Source organism: Narcine bancroftii, chromosome 8 (genome assembly GCF_036971445.1).
Source record: "Narcine bancroftii isolate sNarBan1 chromosome 8, sNarBan1.hap1, whole genome shotgun sequence".
Lineage (NCBI taxonomy): Eukaryota > Metazoa > Chordata > Chondrichthyes > Torpediniformes > Narcinidae > Narcine > Narcine bancroftii.
Genome location: NC_091476.1, coordinates 50,021,101 through 50,039,899, shown reverse-complemented (window position 1 = coordinate 50,039,899; position 18,799 = coordinate 50,021,101). Strand labels below are relative to the sequence as shown.

The 18,799-nt window shown below is 42.7% G+C and overlaps 1 protein-coding gene across 4 annotated transcripts in view; it reads right to left on the bottom strand.

Annotated features, from left to right (window-relative positions):
- The window catches only part of LOC138740673 (U2 snRNP-associated SURP motif-containing protein-like), an 86,326-nt gene that overhangs the window by 26,990 nt on the left and 40,537 nt on the right, over positions 1 to 18,799 (bottom strand). For all 4 annotated transcript variants that reach the window (XM_069893662.1, XM_069893661.1, XM_069893663.1 and 1 more), the window contains exons 11-17: positions 18,664 to 18,768; positions 18,518 to 18,584; positions 18,251 to 18,420; positions 15,456 to 15,618; positions 10,704 to 10,783; positions 10,534 to 10,621; positions 9,325 to 9,453 (exon numbers count right to left, since the gene is read on the bottom strand). In XM_069893662.1, coding sequence (XP_069749763.1) covers positions 9,325 to 9,453; positions 10,534 to 10,621; positions 10,704 to 10,783; positions 15,456 to 15,618; positions 18,251 to 18,420; positions 18,518 to 18,584; positions 18,664 to 18,768 — 802 coding nt within the window. The remainder of the gene's footprint in view (positions 1 to 9,324; positions 9,454 to 10,533; positions 10,622 to 10,703; positions 10,784 to 15,455; positions 15,619 to 18,250; positions 18,421 to 18,517; positions 18,585 to 18,663; positions 18,769 to 18,799) is intronic.

Below are 18,799 nucleotides of genomic sequence, written 5' to 3'. Positions count from 1 at the left end.
ACAAAGAGGTCAGAGTGTGAATGAGTTAGGTGTTTTAACAATTTGCAAACAGAAGCTGAAGTTGGCACTGTAAATGGAGTACAGGAACTGGGCAAAGCCAACTTCCAGCCTACTCTTGGTCTCTCTGACGTAGAGGAGGAAACATCAAATGTAATTGACAAGACTGGAGGAAGTGCAGTTGAATCTCTCCCTTACCCAGAAAAAGAACCTCCTATGGTTGCAGGAGATGGTCCTTGGGAAGAGAGAAGGAACCAGGGATACGTGAGAGAGTGGTTCCTGTGGAAATCAGAAAGGGGTGGGCAGGGGAAGGTATGACGTATGGAGAAATCGCATTATATCTGGCAGAAATGCAAAAATTGGGCGGGAGAGTGGTGAGGACCAAGGAAGCTGCACATCTGTTCTGTCTGAGTCATAGAATATTACAACGTGGGAAATGCCCCTTCAACCCATCTTATCCACGATGATCAAGCTTGTTCCATTTGTAAGTTTTTAGCCACATATCTCTCTAAACCTTTCCTATCTATGTACCTGTCTAAATGTAATTTTAACAGTGCAATTGTCCCCATCTCTACCATTTACTCTGGCAGCTTTTACATTTTCCCCCCTCTCACCATTTTTTTTTTTTCTTTGGCTTGGCTTCGCGGACGAAGATTTATGGAGGGGGTAAAAAGTCCACGTCAGCTGCAGGCTCGTTTGTGGCTGACCAGTCCGATGCGGGACAGGCAGACACGATTGCAGCGGTTGCAAGGGAAAATTGGTTGGTTGGGGTTGGGTGTTGGGTTTTTCCTCCTTTGCCTTTTGTCAGTGAGGTGGGCTCTGCGGTCTTCTTCAAAGGAGGCTGCTGCCCGCCAAACTGTGAGGCGCCAAGATGCACGGTTTGAGGCATTATCAGCCCACTGGCGGTGGTCAATGTGGCAGGCACCAAGAGATTTCATTAGGCAGTCCTTGTACCTTTTCTTTGGTGCACCTCTGTCACGGTGGCCAGTGGAGAGCTCGCCATATAATACGATCTTGGGAAGGCGATGGTCCTCCATTCTGGAGACGTGACCCATTCAGCGCAGCTGGATCTTCAGCAGCGTGGACTCGATGCTGTCGACCTCTGCCATCTCGAGTACCTCGACGTTAGGGGTGTGAGCGCTCCAATGGATGTTGAGGATGGAGCGGAGACAACGCTGGTGGAAGCGTTCTAGGAGCCGTAGGTGGTGCCGGTAGAGGACCCATGATTCGGAGCCGAACAGGAGTGTGGGTATGACAACGGCTCTGTATACGCTTATCTTTGTGAGGTTTTTCAGTTGGTTGTTTTTCCAGACTCTTTTGTGTAGTCTTCCAAAGGCGCTATTTGCCTTGGCGAGTCTGTTGTCTATCTCATTGTCGATCCTTGCATCTGATGAAATGGTGCACCTCTCACCATAATGCTGTGACTATTCACCTGATTTTTGCCCCTCCTGATTCTAAAGCTCTCTAAGATCCCACTCTCAGCATCCAACACGACAGAAGAAAACTCCCAGCCTTTCCTTACAATTTAAGATCCCAGTCCCAATAACATTTTTGTGAATTTTTTCTATATCTTTCCAATAGCTGGGTGACCAGAAATGCACACAGTACTCCAAGTTCTAATTCAGTTGTAACATGGCATCTTTGTTCCTCTACTCAATGATCTGACCAACAAAAGCAAGTATGCCAAATGCCACTTTCACCACCCTGCCTACCTGTGCCACCACTTTCATGGAACTACATACCTGTACCCTCAACTCACTCAGATCATAATTTTCCCCAGAGTCCTACCATTCACCACACAAGCCTTGCTCTGGTTTATCTGGCACAAGTAAAATTCCATCTGCTATTCCATGTCCATTTTCCAATTCAGCTAAATCCTGCTGTAATCTGAAATAACCCTCTTCATTGTTCACTTTATCACCAATTTTGGTGTCATCTACAAACCATGTGCACAGGTTTACAATGTCATCCACGTTAACAACTAGGATGACAAACAGTAGATCCAACATCGGTCATTGTGATACACCTATTCTGATTAACAATCTCTGTCTCCTGCCATGAAGTCAATTCTGTATCCAATTAGTCATGATATTCTGGATCCGACGTGATTAGTCCTTCTGCACCAGCCTATCATGAGGCACCTTGCCAAAGGCAGGGTGAAAGCAGAAATGTTGGAAATGGAGATATAGCTCCATCAGCCACAGAAGATGGATATTCACATTTCCTGAAGCAAGACAAAACATCTCAAAATGATTGGAAGGCCTCATTCAAGAACAGAGACAGAGGAACTGAGAGGAAGTAATGGTGTCCTTACAAAAGACTGGGTGGAAAGAACTGAAGTCCATCCAGGAACCAGTGAACTTGACATTAAATAGCAGACGATAGTTTGACTTCCGAAATGAAGATGGAGAGATCCAGAAAACAGAGAAAATTGTTGCAAAAGGCCTAATGAAAAAGGACAGGTCAGAAGTTGGTTGCGAAAGTGATAAAATTGGCAAGTTCCACATGGGTGTAGTAGGTAGCACCAACGTAGTCTGTCCATGGTCTCATGCAATGCCATACTGAGACCACTCAGGACGTGTCTGATAATGGCCTCATGCACTGCCAGACTGACACTACTTGCAAACTGGAGGAACAACACCTCATATTCTGTATGGGCATCCTGCAACTGAATGGCATTAACACCGACTTCTCCGTTTTCCTCCTCCTTTCCCCCTTATCTCCTTTCCTCTAACTCTCACTCTCTTCCCTTTCCCCTCTGTCTCCTTTCACAGAGCAAAAACTGCCCCCTCCCCCAATCAATTCTCACCTTTCTTCACTCCTGTCCTCTTACCATTAACACCTTTTGTCTGTTGGTCTGTTCTCCTCCTCTCCCATTTTCACCTTGCTTTCTTTTCTTTTTACAATATTTTATTGATATTTATTCAATAGAAAATATTAAATAATATAATTATGATATGTGCCACAGAACAAATAAAAAAGTTACAATAATTATCATATGTAGAAATTCAGTAGTACAATAGCGCAAACATTATGATATAATAGAACCTAACAAAAAAGAAAACAAATAAGATCAATTCTAAACCCCTTCCCCTGAGCAAGGTTTAAAAATTTCCAGTGGCATAATCTTGGAGAGAGCACAGTGCCAAAATTCCAAATCTACTAGTTAGTAGATTAACTTAAGAGTTAGTGTTAAGGTCATGATAGTAGTCCATAAACAAGCCCCATATCATTTAGAATTTGATATTTGAATCAATAACAGCATGTCTAATTTTTTCCAAGTTTAAACAAGACTATATCCTTAAGCCATTGTGTATTTGTAACACCTGGCTTTTAATATAGGCCCCTGCCTGCTTTTTGCTGATACCTTGAGGAAGAGCTCAGGCCTGAAACTTTAGTAATATATCTTTACCTCCTATGGACGCTGAAAGACCCGCTGAGTTCCTCCAGCATTTCTGAGTTTTACTGCAATCACAGCTTCTGCAGACTTTCGTATTTTACTCCATATACATATGTCTCCCCATTTTCATTTTTCTAACTTTTTCTTGATGTACTTTTTTAAGAAGACAACAATTTCACAAGTGGCAATTCAAAAGTAATAATCAATTACGGACTTATTTGAGAGATAAACTGGGTCCAACAATATCATTACCGAAATGTGGTGATGTAGAAATATTGATACATAGTAGATATATTAAGAAATTTATTTCAGCTATGTATACTCTAATGCAAAAGGGAATTATAAGTCCAAACAACATAGGGAGATAGATTTAAATGTTAATATTGATGAAGTAAATTGGTCAGAGTTGTGTCGAGACAGTACGACAAATATTATAAACGCTAGATATAGGCTAGTTCAATAAAATTTTTTTTTAACACCAGTTATATCTCACTCCACAAAAAATAAATAAACTGAAATTGGATTTATCTGATCAATGCTTTAGATGTGGTCAGAAGGTAGGTATTTTTCTACATTCTACTTGGTCTTGTTCCAAGACCTTTTTGGTGAAATTTAGCATTTTACTTAGAACGAGTTATGGGAATTAAATTTTCACGAACTTCAATGTTATTTTTATTAGATAATATTGAGGGGATACAACCAAAGCTATCTACATATCAAAAACAAATTTTAAAGATTGCTTTAGCAGCAGCAAGAAAATGTATAGCAATGACATGAAAATCAGATACTGTGGCGGCATGCATCCTCATGGTGAACCGGCCCAGCATGTATTGCCACATAGCAGGGCAGCCATGGGTAAATGGCATCATCAGAGGATTCTCTCTGACTCCAGCATCCCTTCCAGTGTGCACCCTGGCAGCGATTATGATGTCACAATGCACCAAATAACTGAGCTCATGCTGCCCTTAAAGGGCCGCACTGAATTTGAACAAAAACAGTCGTTAATGAACCTCAACATGGTGGCTGTGTTTCTTCCACTGCTCACACCACCACAGTGGTGACCCTGACGAACCGAGACATTTTTCTGGACTCAAAACACCATGTATTCAGCAGAGGTTAATGCGGTCTCCATTAAGCTTCCCCCCTTTTGGATCCACCGACCGAGAACGTGGTTCAGGCAGGCAGAAGCACAATTTCAACTCCGCAACATCTCCTTAGACGCCACGATGTGCTATCATGTCGTGAGCGCTCTGGACCAAGATACGGCATCGAGGGTGGATGACATCATCTACCATCCCCCGGCTATGGGCAAGTACACCGCCCTCAAAGACCTGCTGCTTGGAACATTGAGGCTAATTCCCCAGCAATGGGCTTCTAGGCTCCTTCACCTAGATGGACTTGAGGACCGTAGTCCATCGGCGCTGATGGACGAAATGCTGGCCCTGGCAGAAGACCACAAGCCTTGTTTTCTCTTCCACCAGATATTCCTGGAACAGATGCCAGAGGACATCCAGCTGCTCCTCACAGATGAAGACTTCTCAAACCCAAGGAGAGCAGCAGCCCATGCAGATGCCCTCTGGCGCAAAAAGAGGGAGAATGAGGCAGCTCTCAACCAGGTGGCACGGCCAGGAGCCAGCCGACCACAAGCTGCTCCCAATTCCAAGCAAGAGGAGAGCCTGGTGTTTCTACAGCGCTGGGGAGCGCAAGCCTATAAGTGCTGCCACCCCTGAGGATTTCAGGGAAATGACCAGGCCAGCCGGTTGATGGCTGCGACAGCTGGCCACACAAACAGCCTCCTTCATGTGACGGACAGATCCACCGGCCGCCGATTTCTGGTGGACACAGGCTGAGCTCAGCGTCCTTCCCCCCACAGCATTAGAGACTCTCACCCGATCTCGAGGTCCAACCCTGCGGGTGGACAACGGCTCCACCATCAGGGCCTACGGCACCCTCAGGGCACAGATCTAGATTGGAAAGGAGAAGTTCCACTGGAGGTTCACCCTAGATTCCGTGGGCGCCGCGCTGTTAGGGACTGACTTCCTCAGAGCTCATGGCCTACTGGTTGACATGAAGGGCAAAAGGCTGGTCAACGCCCGAACATTCCACTCCACCCGACTGGACACAGCAGAAGCCTGCATGCCCGAAATCGTCACTGTAGCCGCCGCCAGGGACGAGTTCAACAAGATCCTCCACGAATTCCCCGCCATCTTAGAACCACGGTTCAGCGCCACCCTGCCTCAGCATGGGGTCTTCCACCACATCGCCACACAGGACTCCCCGCTGCATGCTAGACCCAGACAGCTGCCGCCTGAGAAGCTCCGGCAGGCAAAGGAGGAGTTCTCCAGGCTCCAGGAACTGGGAATCATCCGGCACTCAGACAGCACCTGGGCATCGCCACTCCATATGGTCCCGAAATCGTCCAGGGGGGGTGTTGACTGTGCGAGGACCACCGATGGTTGAACGACGCAACCACCCCTGACAGGTACCCGATGCCCCACATATAGGACTTTTCTGCCAACCTCCACGGCACTGTATTTGGCCACCCCTTTCGTCCTCTTAGAGTTCCTGCGTATGTACTTTAGTCTAAAGAACATGGCCCAATCGTTCCAGCGCCTCATGGACGCGGTTGGAAAAGACCTGGACTTTGTTTTCATTTACCTGGACGATATTCTTATTGGCAGTCGCAACTGCGATGAACACAAAGTCCACCTCCACACACTCTTTTCCTGGTTGGCGGACTTCGGCTTCATGGTCAACGTGGCCAAATGCCAGTTCGGCAAGAAGTCCCTCCAGTTCCTGGGACACACCATTTTGGCAGCTGAGGCCATGCCGGTGTCTGAGAAGGTAGCGGCTGTCCAACAATTTCCCAAACCCTCCACCCTGAAAGGCCTTCAAGAGTTCGTGGGGATGGTGAACTTTTACCATTGTTTCATTCCCAGAGCCACATGCACCATGCACCCATTGTTTATTGTGGTCAGAGGAGGCTCTAGCCAGCGCCATGCTGCTGGTGCACCTGCGGTCAGAGGCACACACAGCGCTCTCCGTGGACATCTCAGCAACGACAGTGGGGGGGGTTCTGGAACATTGACTCGTTAGACAATGGCGCCCACTGGCCTTTTTCAGCATGCAGCTGTGTCCGCTGGAGCTCAAATACAGCGCCTTCAACCAGGAGCTCCTGGAGCTGTATTTGGCCATCCGCCATTTCCGCTACTTCCTCAAGGGCAGGCCGTTCACAGCCTTCACAGATCACAAGCCCCTCATTCAAGCACTGGCGATGGCCAAGGATCTGTCGTCCACCAGACAGCAGCGCCACCTCTCGTACGTGTCTGAGTTCATGACCGACATCCAACACAGCGGCAAAGACAATGTAGTGGTGGATGCGCTCTCCATTCCAGCCATCAACACTCTCGCGCCCGGCCTGGATTACCAGCAACTGGCTCAGGCACAGAGGAACAATGCGGAGACGCAAGCATTGTGGATGCCATCTCGAGCCTCAAACTCGAGGATGTCCGTGTGCCCAGCTGCCCGGACATATTGCTCTGCGACGTCTCAACAGGGTTCCGCCGCACTAGAGGGCAAAGGTCTTCAGTCTGATCCACGACCTCGCTCACCCAGCGGTAAAGACAACTGTGCGGATGGTTGCGGAGTGGTTTGTGTGGCAAGGGCTGAAGGAGGAGGTGGCGGAACTGGCCAGGAATTGTACCAAGTGCCAGACCTCCAAGGTCCAGCGACACACGCGAGCCCCCATCCAGAACTTCGACCCGGCGGTTCACAGATTCCAACACATCCACGTTGATGTTGTCAGGCTTCTGCCGGTGTCCAAGGATACTCGTTCCCTCCTCACGATGGTGGATCGGGCCACAAGGTGGCCGGAAGCCGTCCCAATTAAGGAGACCTCCGCAGAGACGTGTGCCAGGACTCTGGTCAGCCAATGGATCGCCTGTTCGGAATCCCGGCGCACATCACTAGCGACAGAGGGGCACAATTCACGTCTGCCCTGTGGACTCAGATGGCGAAGTTCCTGGGGGGGGGTCAAGTTCCACCACACCACAGCATACCACCTGCAGTACAACGGGTTGGTGGAGAGGTTCCACAGGCACCTGAAAGCATCGCTTATGGCCAGGCTCTCCAGATCAGACTGGGCAGACGAACTACCCTGGGTCCTCCTCGGGATTAGGAAGGCACCCAAGGAGGACCTGCAGGCTTCAGCAGCGGTCTATGGCACACCACTTTCCTTGCTGGATGAGTTTTTCAGCCCAGACCCTGACACCATGGCCACTGACAAAAACCTGCTATTGGACCTATGCAGGCGACTGGCCTCCTTAGCTCCCCCATCCCGGCACGCCACAGCACCCGGCCATTTCATCTCCCCAAAGAGCTCAACTCGACCCAGTTCATTTTCGTGAGGAGGGGACCACAAGGTGCACCGCTATAGCGACCGTACAATGGGCCATACAAAGTCTTGCACTGGTCCGGCAGAACCTTCACCCTGGACGTTGGCAGGAGAGAGGAACTTTTTACGGTGGACCGCTTGAAGATGGCCCATCTAGACTTATCACAGCTGGTGCAGACAAGCGCGCCCAAGCCGGCCTCCAAAGCGACAGGACGCGTAGCCAGTTCTGGGGGGGGGGGGTTTGTGTGGTGGCGCACATCCTCATGATGAACCGGCCCCACTTGTATCGCCACGTGGCGGGGCAGCCATGGGGAAATGGCGTTGTCAGAGGTTTCTCTCTGACTCCAGCATCCCTTCCAGTGCGCACCCTGGCAGCGATTATGATGTCACAATGCACCAGGTGACTGAGCTCATGCTGCCCTTAAAGAGGCGCGCTGAATTAGAATAAAAAGTCGTTAACGACCCTCAATGTGGTGGCTGTGTTTCTTCCACTGCTCACACCACCACAATACCCATTTGGGTATGGAATGTTGGAGTGCAGAAATGCATAGTTATGTTCCTTTGGAGAAGATTACATAATTTGAGAAATAAACATGACATATTTTTGAAAATTTGGCACCCATACTCAAGAATTGAGGGAATTCCTTGAGCCTCAAACTTCATTAACCTTGTTGAAACATTAAAAGTGATAAATGATTAATTCTGTGTGGTAAGGGAGAACTTGCAGCAACCAGGTTTCTATTCTGGTTTTCTTACTATTTCACTTCTTTTTTCCTTTTCTTTTTCTTTTCTTCTTTTTATTTAGGGGTTAGTTTAGTAGGGAAGGGGATTGTGGGGTTGGAATTTATATAATTATGTAATAGATTGGATATTAATATTTCATTGTTAAATTTAGCATTTGGATATTCTCACATATATGGAAAACTTTTAAATAAAATTTACAAAAAAAAATCATGTGAAGCACAAGGTTTTGTTTCCTAAAAAAGTACACCAAGAAAAAATATCATAAATTAAAAGGGACACAAGAGAAAATTGGTGAAAACTAAACTTGAAGCAAGTATTAGGAAACTTTTTTAAAAACTTTACACCATAAATTTTATAATACCAAGCTCGTCAAGAGATAATAACATAGTTACAGGAAGAATAAAAAAACATGGGTCAAAAGAGGCGAAATACATTTAAGGAGTAAGCTTCAATGATCCAAATGGCATTTTGTTATCAATAACTTTATCATCTAAACTAAAAATCTCAGATTTTTAAAAAGTCAGTATGAAATTCAAACTTCTCCCATATGGCAAAATTTAAAATCATGGTCATATTGACAATAGAATCATCCATCTCAAGAATCAATACCAGATCATAGCCAAGAATTAGCATTGGATGTTCCATTGGCTTGGATCGCTGGAATATTGAATTTACCATGTGACAACATCAATCACCTCCAATGCTGAGCCAATAACAACAAACATCTAGTAAAGATATTCATTCTTTAGTTACAAACATTATATAAAGCACTACGAGTATCAGTACTTACCACTGGCCTTTCCAATCCATCATCACCCAATTTCATCAGTCCAAGGAATATATTCTGCAGCCTAATGAGAAAAGATTCTGGATAAACAGCCCAGTCTTCCCATGCTCGAAAACATGTCATTATCTTTTGCTGAAGAGAAACAAAAGATTTTTAAATATCAATTTTTAGTATCAAATATATATATTTAATTGAGTACTGGTAAAGTAGCATATCAAGCATTGGCACATGAAGACCAGCTGAAGAGAAACAATTACTTTATAAAGCTTCATCTCTGTTATCAAAAAATACACTCTGCTCAAAGCAGAGTGCACAATGATTCAGATAAGTAAACTGATTCAAAGGAAAATGAGATACAAATTTTAAAAATCTTATCAATGGAAAGTGAGTATATAGAATAATTCCATAACTACATCATATTTACCTGTAACTAATTAAAATCTCTCAACAATGTAAAAAACACAAAATATTTTAAATAGCAGTGCAGTCTGACCAGATGGTTCAGTATGGCTGCACTGATCAAGCTGGACATGGAGCTAAGCAAGAAATTACAACCACCTCATTGGATTTACTTGTCAAATAATTTTAATAATAAAATCTGCATCTAAGTGAGTCACACAGTCCAATTTGTCCCAGGACTAATTCCCAGCCATTGCAAAACAATAAAAAGAGTTCCATCCCATCTGGAATCAATTTCATTAAGGGAAGAAAAAGAAAATTGAAAAGAAGGATGCAAGGGTTTATTTGAGCACGAGGGAAAGCAAAAAAATCTGCAGTTGCTGGAAATCTGAAATAAAAGCTAATTGCTGAAAGTATTCAGATTTAGCAAGCACCTGCAGAGAGAGAGAAAATCAAAATTATTTTTTCAAATCAAATTAGCTTTGGTAATTCCAGCATATTGCCATATGATTTTGACTTTTAGCCCTCAGTGCTCATAAAGACAATCAATTGTGGCACAACTTTTGCTTTTGGGTATTTTAAATTCTAGTCTATACGGGAACTTGGTTGAAAAATCTTACACAAGGGAATTGAAGGAAAAGGAAATTGCTGTCTTTACTCTTTGCAACAGACTGCTTCGCCACCAGCAACCTACCCGACAAAGCAAGTTACCTAAAAGCTGAGAATTTTACTCCATGCATTGGCACTGTTTTGAACAAATTTCCCCTGAAACTTTCCTGCAATTTTAAACTTTTGATTACTTCAAAATCATACCTTGAACTGTTCTGCTTGAAGCCTTGCTTGAATCACTTTATGTGTTTCATGTAAATCTGTAAATATCTGAGGCAGTTTTGTTTCAAAGCTATTAAAAGAACAATATCCTGTTACACAAGCAATGACTTTCCAAAATAATTGATGCAAGCTACAAACAACATGAAACTTACTATTTCCTATAATAAGATGCATTGGCAACTTTAGCGCAGGAATTATATAGAATGTCCGACACCAAGTACAATCTTGCTATCTGCAATGGAAATTCAAGTATCAGTGTTAGAATTTTTAACTTCCAAAGCCATTATTCATTGCCAATGCTAAGTAAAAGGTGGAAAACAAATGTCAAAAACTAAAAAAAAACTTGTTTTACAGTAAAAGAGAGTTGGTGTGAGAGCACGAACAGTTCAATCGGGTAAAAGGTATAAGAGGATCAGCTACTGTGTGAGAAAGCCAGAGTTGGAGTAGCAAGTTGAAGGAAGAATTGGTGGAAAACAACCTACCAAGGCAAAGCCACAGTGAACAGGTCTCTGGCACAAAGCTTGCCCTATGCCTCAGAAGGGAAGGAGGGAGAAAAGAAAAGCAGCAGTGATAGATGATTCATTAGTCAGGAGCAGACATAAGATTCTATAGATGTGAAAAAGGCCCTTGAATAGTTTGTGGCCTCCAACGTGCCACGGTCAGGGACTTCTCAGATTGAGTACACGGCACCCTGAAAAAGGGAAGGTAAGCAGCCATAAGTCATATTAGTATCAATGACATGGGCAAGAAAGAAATCCTAAAGCGAGCTAGGCAGGAAGCTGAAAGAACTTCAAAGTAGTAATCTCAGGATTGCTGCCTGTGTCACACACCAGTGAGGGTAAGAATAAGGTGATATGGCTGATGTATGTGTGGCTGTATAATTGGTGTAAGGGGGCAAGGTTTCAGGTTTCTGGATCATTGGGATCCCTTCTGGGGAAGGAACAATCTGTACAAAAACAACAGGTCACATCTGAACTGGAAGGGGTCTAATATCCTGGTAGAGAGGTTTGCTAGAGCTGTTGTGGAGAGTTTAAACTCGTTTGGAGGAGGAGGAAAACCAGAACCAGAATAATAGGGCAGTGATAAAGCAAATGGTGGAAAAGTTGATGCAATGTGTAGAGAGTGATTGTGAGGAATGACAGGCAGTGGAGGGAGCAAAATGTGTCAGGTGTGCCAAGAAGGATTCCTAATGCAGTATGTTGACAAGCCGATGAGAGGAGAGGCCATACTGGATCTAGTACTGGGTAATGAGCCTGGTCAGGTGACAGACCTCTTGGTGGTGAAGCATTTTGGTGAGAGTGACCACAACTCCCTGACCTTTAGCATAGCTGTGGACAAGGGCAGGTATAGATAAAATGGTAAAATATTTAATTGCAGCAGGGCTAATTCTGAAGGGATTTGGCAAGAACTGAGAAGAGTAAATTGGGATTGGATATTCTCAGGGAAAAGCACAGAAGTAATGTTGAGGATGTCTGGGGACCATTTGCACAGAGTTCTTGATAGGTAAGTCCCGCTCCTACTCACTGCTTTTTATATACAAGCCAATTCTGAATTCACTCAGCCAAGGTTCCATGGATCCCATGCCTCATGACATTCTGAATGAGTGTCCCATGAGGGACCTTGTCAAATACCTTACTAAAATCCAAAATCTATATTAACCACACCTACTGCCACACCTTTATCAATTTCTTTTGATACCTCCTCAAAAAGCTCAATTAGGCTTGTGAGGTATGGCCTTCGCCTCACAAATCTATGCTGACGATCCCTGAGTAGAATGTACTTCTCCAAATGTTCTGAATTCCTATTCTTAAGAATCTTCTCCAATAATTTGCACACCTTTGTTGCAACTTGCTGATCTATAATTCCCAGGATTCTCCCTAGTCCCTCTCAACATCGCCCAGCACATCGCATCCTAATATGGGACCTTTTCTCTGTTGAATACTGAAGCAAAGTATTCATTTAGGACCTTCCCCAACCTCCTCCAGGCAGATGTTGTCTCCTTTATCCTTTAACAGACCCACCTTCATTGTCATCGTCCTTCATGTATGTGTAGAAAGCCTTGGGGTTCTCCTTAATCCTACATGGCAAAGCTTTCTCATGTCTTCTTCATGCTCTTCTAAGTCCTTTCTTTAGTCACTTCCTGACTGCCATACAATTCTCCTGAGTCCTTCCAGTTTCCTAAATCTCATGCATGCTTCCTTCTTCCTCTTAACTAGCTGTCTCACCCATTTTGTTCCCTTTTCCTACCATAATTTCCCTTAGTGGGACAAATCTATCCTGAACCCAGCACAAGTAATCCCTAAACATCCTTCACATTACTTCTGCTTTCTTCCACGAACATTTTTTTTTTCCAATGTAGTCTCCCTACTTCCTGCCTCATCCCATCATAATTAGCCCTTCCCTAATTAAACTTTCCCATTTTGTCTTTTATAATTGTCCATAGCTATGATAAAACTCAGGGAATTGTGTACTTTCATCGAAGTGCTCCTCCACCAAGAAGTCTGCCAGCTGAGCAGATTCATTACTTAGTACTAGATCCAGTATGGCCTCCCCTCTAGTTGGCTGGTCTACATACTGTGTCAAGAATTCTTCTTGGACATACCTGACAAATTTTGCCCCATCTATTCCTCTTGCAGTCTGGAGGTGCCAGTCAATATTAGGGAAAGTGAAGTCTCACATAACAACAATTTTGGCATCATTCCAAAATCTGCCTACTTATCTATTCCTTGACCTGAGGGCTACCTGGGTATGCAGAGACTGCACCCAATACCAATAATTGCTCCCTTCCTATTTCTGATTTCTACCCACAACAATTCAGTGGACACTCCCTCTACAGTATCCTCCCTTTCTACAGCCATGATACTATCCCTGGCCAGTGATGCTACTTCCCCCTCCCCCCACCCACCCCATTACCTCCCATCTTATTCCTTTTAAAATACCTACACTCTGGTACCTACATCAGCCAACATCCTTCAGCCAGCTAAGACTCTGTAACAGCCTCATCATAATTCCATGTAGTGATCCAAGCTCTAAATTCATCTCCTTTATTCCTAATACTCCTTGCATTGAAATAGACACATTTCAAACCCTCCAACCGACTATATTTATGCTTCCTCCACTGCTCTAACCTTCACAAACTCTAACACATTGCATTATGCTTTTGACCATCTGCCCTATTCTCTGCACTCACATTCTTGTTTCCATCCCCCTGCCCTAACAGCTTTAGCAAACCTGCCTACCAGTATACTTGTCCCTCTCCAGTTCAGGTGCAACCTGTCCTTTTTGTACAAGTCAAACCTTCCCCAGAAGAGATCCCAATGATCCACAAATCTGAACCCTGCATCAACTCTTCAACCACTCATTCCTCTGCCACAACTGCCTATTCCTACTCTCACTGGTGCTTGGCACAAGCAGCAATCCCAAAATTACCACCCTCGAGGTCCTGCTTTTCAGCTTCTTTCCTAACTCCCAATATTACATCTTCAGAGATGTACCCAAAGTTACAAGAGTAAGCAAGGGAAGAGATTGCTGGAGCATTGTCCATGATCTTTGTGTCCTCCCTGGCCACAAGGAGGTACCGGAGGATTGGAGAATGGCAATAGGGATAATCTTGGAAATTATAGATCATTGAGTAGTGGGCAAATTATTGGAAAGGATTCTTAGTGACAGAATTGATGAGCATTTAGAGAAGCAGTTAGCTTTGTGGGGGCAGGTCATGTCTCACAAGCCTAACTGAGATTTCTGAAGAAGTGACAAAAGAAATTGATGAAGGTAGGCAGTGGATATGGTGTTTATGGATTTCACTGAGGCATTTGCCGAGAGGTCAGTGACTAGTGGAGTTCCACAGGGATCGGTTTGGGATCCTTGTGATTTCTATAAATGGCCTGGACGAAGATGTAGAGGGATGTGGCAAGAAGTTGGAGGTATAGTGCATGCTGTAGAAGATTGTTATAGGTTATAACAGTATGCAGATTTGGGTGAAGAAGTGACCATTGGAGTTCAAATTAGTTAAGTGTAAAGTAATGCATATTGGAAGGTTGACCTTGAAGGTGGAACACATGGTTAATGGCAGGATTCTTAATAGAATGGAAAAACAGAGGAATCAAGGGGTCCAAATCCATAGATCTCTCAAGACTACTGCACAGGTATGCTGGCCTTCATTAGTCGGGGGATTGAGTTCAAGACCCATGATGTAATGTTGCAGTTCGATAAAACTCTGGTTTGACCACACTTGGGATATTGTGTTCAGTTTTGGTCACCTCATACCAGGAAGGATTAGAGACACTTTGCAGAGGGTGTAGAGGAGATGTAACAGGATGTTCCCTGAATTGTATTACAAGAAAAATTAACAGAGCTTTTCTCTTTGGAGTGAAGAAGAATGACAGGGTGACTTGCTGGAGGTCTACACAATTATGAGAAGTAGAGATAGGGAGGAAAGCCAGCAGCTTTTACCCCAAGTCAACAGTAGCAAATACCAGAGGACATCTATTTCAGGTAGGTGGAGGAAAATTTAGGGGAAAGGTTGGAGATAATTTTTTTTTAAAAACAAAGAGTGCTGGATGCCTGGAATGCATTGCCAGTGATGGTGGTGGAGGAGGTTGGCACAATAGGGACAGTTAAGTCTCTTCAAAACGTGCATGAATGGAAATGGAAAATTATGGGTTTGAGGTATGGAAGGCTTATATTGTTGTGTTGGTTTATATAATTTGGCACAACATCATGAGCCAAAGGTCCTGCACTGTGCTGTAATGTTCTGTGAATATAAGTATTTAAATATCAGACATGTAGAAGATGATTTTAACCACACCAATTAAAGTTGACATTTTATGACATATAAGTGATTACATTCAATCTGCTCTCAATGACTACAGATGAATATAGATAATAAACTTTTTAAAGTTTACCTTTTTCTGCAGTGGAGTTTGTAAAATAGACAGCGATTCTGCAATACAATCCACTATTTCCTCTGCAGCCTCGGCATTATTCAAACAAAAGACCATGGCATCACCCACATCATTGCGATGAGGAGCCAAACCTCTCAAGATATTCTCCAATTTATCTCTTTGTCTGCAAGTTTTATATTGTGCTGTTAGCTGCATATTTAAACTCGATAGAAACATGTTTAAATCTGACTTCAACTTTAAATACAATTAATGACATAAAATAACCTTGCTAGTTTCCTGTCATGGAACCTTAAAAAAAAATCAAGCAGAGTTTAGGATAAAAAGAGCATGAACTAGTACAATGATGTAATGATATTAATTGTCAAGCAATTCCAAAATTCAACAAATAAAGTTCATTTTAGATAGCAGCTTTGAACGATGAATTGGATTGAACCTCAGTACCCACAAAAAAAAGTCACTACAAAATTCAGGTTGCAACAGATACTGATTTTCTTCAGGTACATATTTAAAAATATAAAGCCAGATTTTGCTGAAAACAGTGTTACCTGAATGATACATACCATCATTGGGAAAAATTACTGGGGTCTTTGCACATGTGAATAATTCATGAAACTCAACTGCACTATTAACTGCTCTATAAATACCCATTTGTCTTTCTCTTTCTACTTTTTTTCTGCAAATTCTGGTTTAATATAAAATGCAGCCTTTCTGATTTCCTAATATCTTTCAGTCTTCAGACTGAAATCTAATGTGTGCCCAGATACTACATCTGTGGTGGAAATTATCAACATCAACACTGGTATAGGGATGAAGGCATAGTGCTGAAGTTACAGATCTAGTCTACCTCAATGAACCAGAGGCATTAATTTTCAAACTCTTTCAATGGTAGTTGGAGAATTTAAATTCAAGTAAATAAATAAATCTGGAAAATATTCCAATCATATGTAAAGCCAATAGAGATGGTCATTAATAATACATTTGATTTGCTGATAATATGGAAATGAAATTTGCTATTCTTATCCAATTGGTCAACACTTGATCCCACATCAAGCTAATGCTTAAGTACCCTATGAAAGGCCTAGCAAGCCACTCTCACAACAAATGCTGACCTTGTAGTAACATCCACATTCCATGAAGAAAAAAAACTTTTTGTTACAATTGATTAATTTTCTAAGAACTTTGCGGGTGCTGGCAAGGGCAGCATTTATTGCCAATCCCTAATGACCCTTGAGAAAATGGTGATGAATCACAGTCTTCAACTGCTACTCTACTTTCGATGTAAGCAACAGGTTTTACTGACAATCCTGATATTTTTGTGGTCGTCATTACTCAGTCTAGTTATTGACAACTAATCTACTGGAGTTCTTAGATGAGGTGACTAACAGAATAAGTAAAACATGTGACAAAAACATGTTTGAAATTTCCAAAAACATCTAATGAGATCCCACTCAGGAAATTAGTCAACAAGAGTTGTGCACGTGGAACAGGCCAGGCAGCGAAGCCAAGTTTGGGGGAATATACTGACTTGGACTGAGAACCGGTCAGCAGAGAGGAAACAAATGGATTGTTCTCAGGCTGACAAGCTGTGATTTATGGAAAGATTGGAGATTGGGCCTCAGCAATCAGAAAGGTCCAAACATCCAAATTTACTGGTAAAACAAAATTATGTTGATTTGTGTTTCACAAGGAAGATGTAAATAAACTTCAACATACTGACTTAGCACAGTCTGTTTAACTTTTTTCTTTGTTTACATTTCTCTTTTGTTTACATATCTTCTTGAGTACAATTTACAGTTACCAATAGGTAAAATTCTGCCTGGCCCGCGGGATAAAAAAATCTCAGTGTTGTATATGAAGTCATGCACATACTCTGACAATAAATGTGAACTTTGATCAGCTGAGTAAGTGGGTAAGAACAAGAAAAATCCAATATGAGGAAAAAAATGTAAAGATGAGTAATTTGGTACAAAAAGAGCAGTTTTTATTTTAATACTATGTATCCTTGTATGGAAATCTCTGAAACGCACCTTAAAAGTGCAAGAAGAGACCATAACCATATAACCATTTACAGAGCGGAAACAGGCCATGTCAGCCTTTCGAGTCCGCACCGGTTCACTAGAACAAATCCACTAGCTCAATCCTCCCATAAAATGTTTTTTATGTAGTCGGTAGGAGAGAAGTATGGAACAAACCAACTAAACTCTCAGGAGAAAAAAATGTTACATTGGTCCTTTTTACATATGGATTTCAGTACAGGAGTAAAAAGTGTCTTGTGTAACCCACTGGTGAATATACCTAGAAAGAGGGCACAGCAGATTGTAAATATTGGAATCAAGAGCCAAAAACTGCTGGAGATAGTCAGTGAGTTGAGTAGCACCTGAACTGAGAATGGAGAGGGAAGGATGCTAGCACTAAGTGAAGTGGACGGATGAGAAAGGGCTACTAGGTGATAAATGAACCAAGGAGAAGTGAAAGATGAGATCAGATAGTGTCAACTGGGGGAGGTGTACTATGAGCGCATGTGTACTGCAACATGACTGAACTCCCAAGCAATAGTAATTAACAGAAACTCACCATTCCAACACGGGTTCTTGAAAAGTGTTAGAAATAAAAATGTTTTGGATAATGTGACTTTTGAATTAACAAAGATTGTGCACTGAACAAGAATTCTTAGACTTGAAACTCACACTTAAGATTTCTGATTCAATTGCAACATTTGGCAAGACACCTGTAACAGTTATTCAGTTTCCTATAGTCAGTTGCACAGAGATTCCTCCAAAGAGAAATCCACTTACTCATCCTTCAGTTGCCCTTTCTTCACTGGTTCCTCTGGTTCAACAGGCACATCCACTTCTCCGTCCTCTGGCATACCTTGCAAATAGGGATTCATAGGTGGGGGATGCCACACTGAGCCACACTTAAATATCCGGAAATCTTCTGTCCTCCATTTTGTAGGAGAATCCCCCTAAAATAACAACAAAAGCACCTTGGACCTAAAAATCATGCAAGTTTATTATCTGTAAAAATATTGACATAAATTAAAATATTTGGTTTTTTTTTACCTGAAGAATAGAAAATAGCTTCCATCGATAATAAATATGTGCTGGGTCCTTGTTCTCAAAAAGGAATCTGATGAAATAGTTGAAAATAATCAGAAAATGTCATCAAATTAATAGAAAAAGTAGATTTTAAAAATTATTCATTTTACCTGAATTGTGGGTTATTAATTTCTCTATTCATAATTAAAGCTTCAAAGGCTGGACCTTCACGAACTACAAATTCAATCATTCGATGAATTAGGCATAAAAGATTCCTAGTAAAATAAAAGGAAATTAAATATTGTT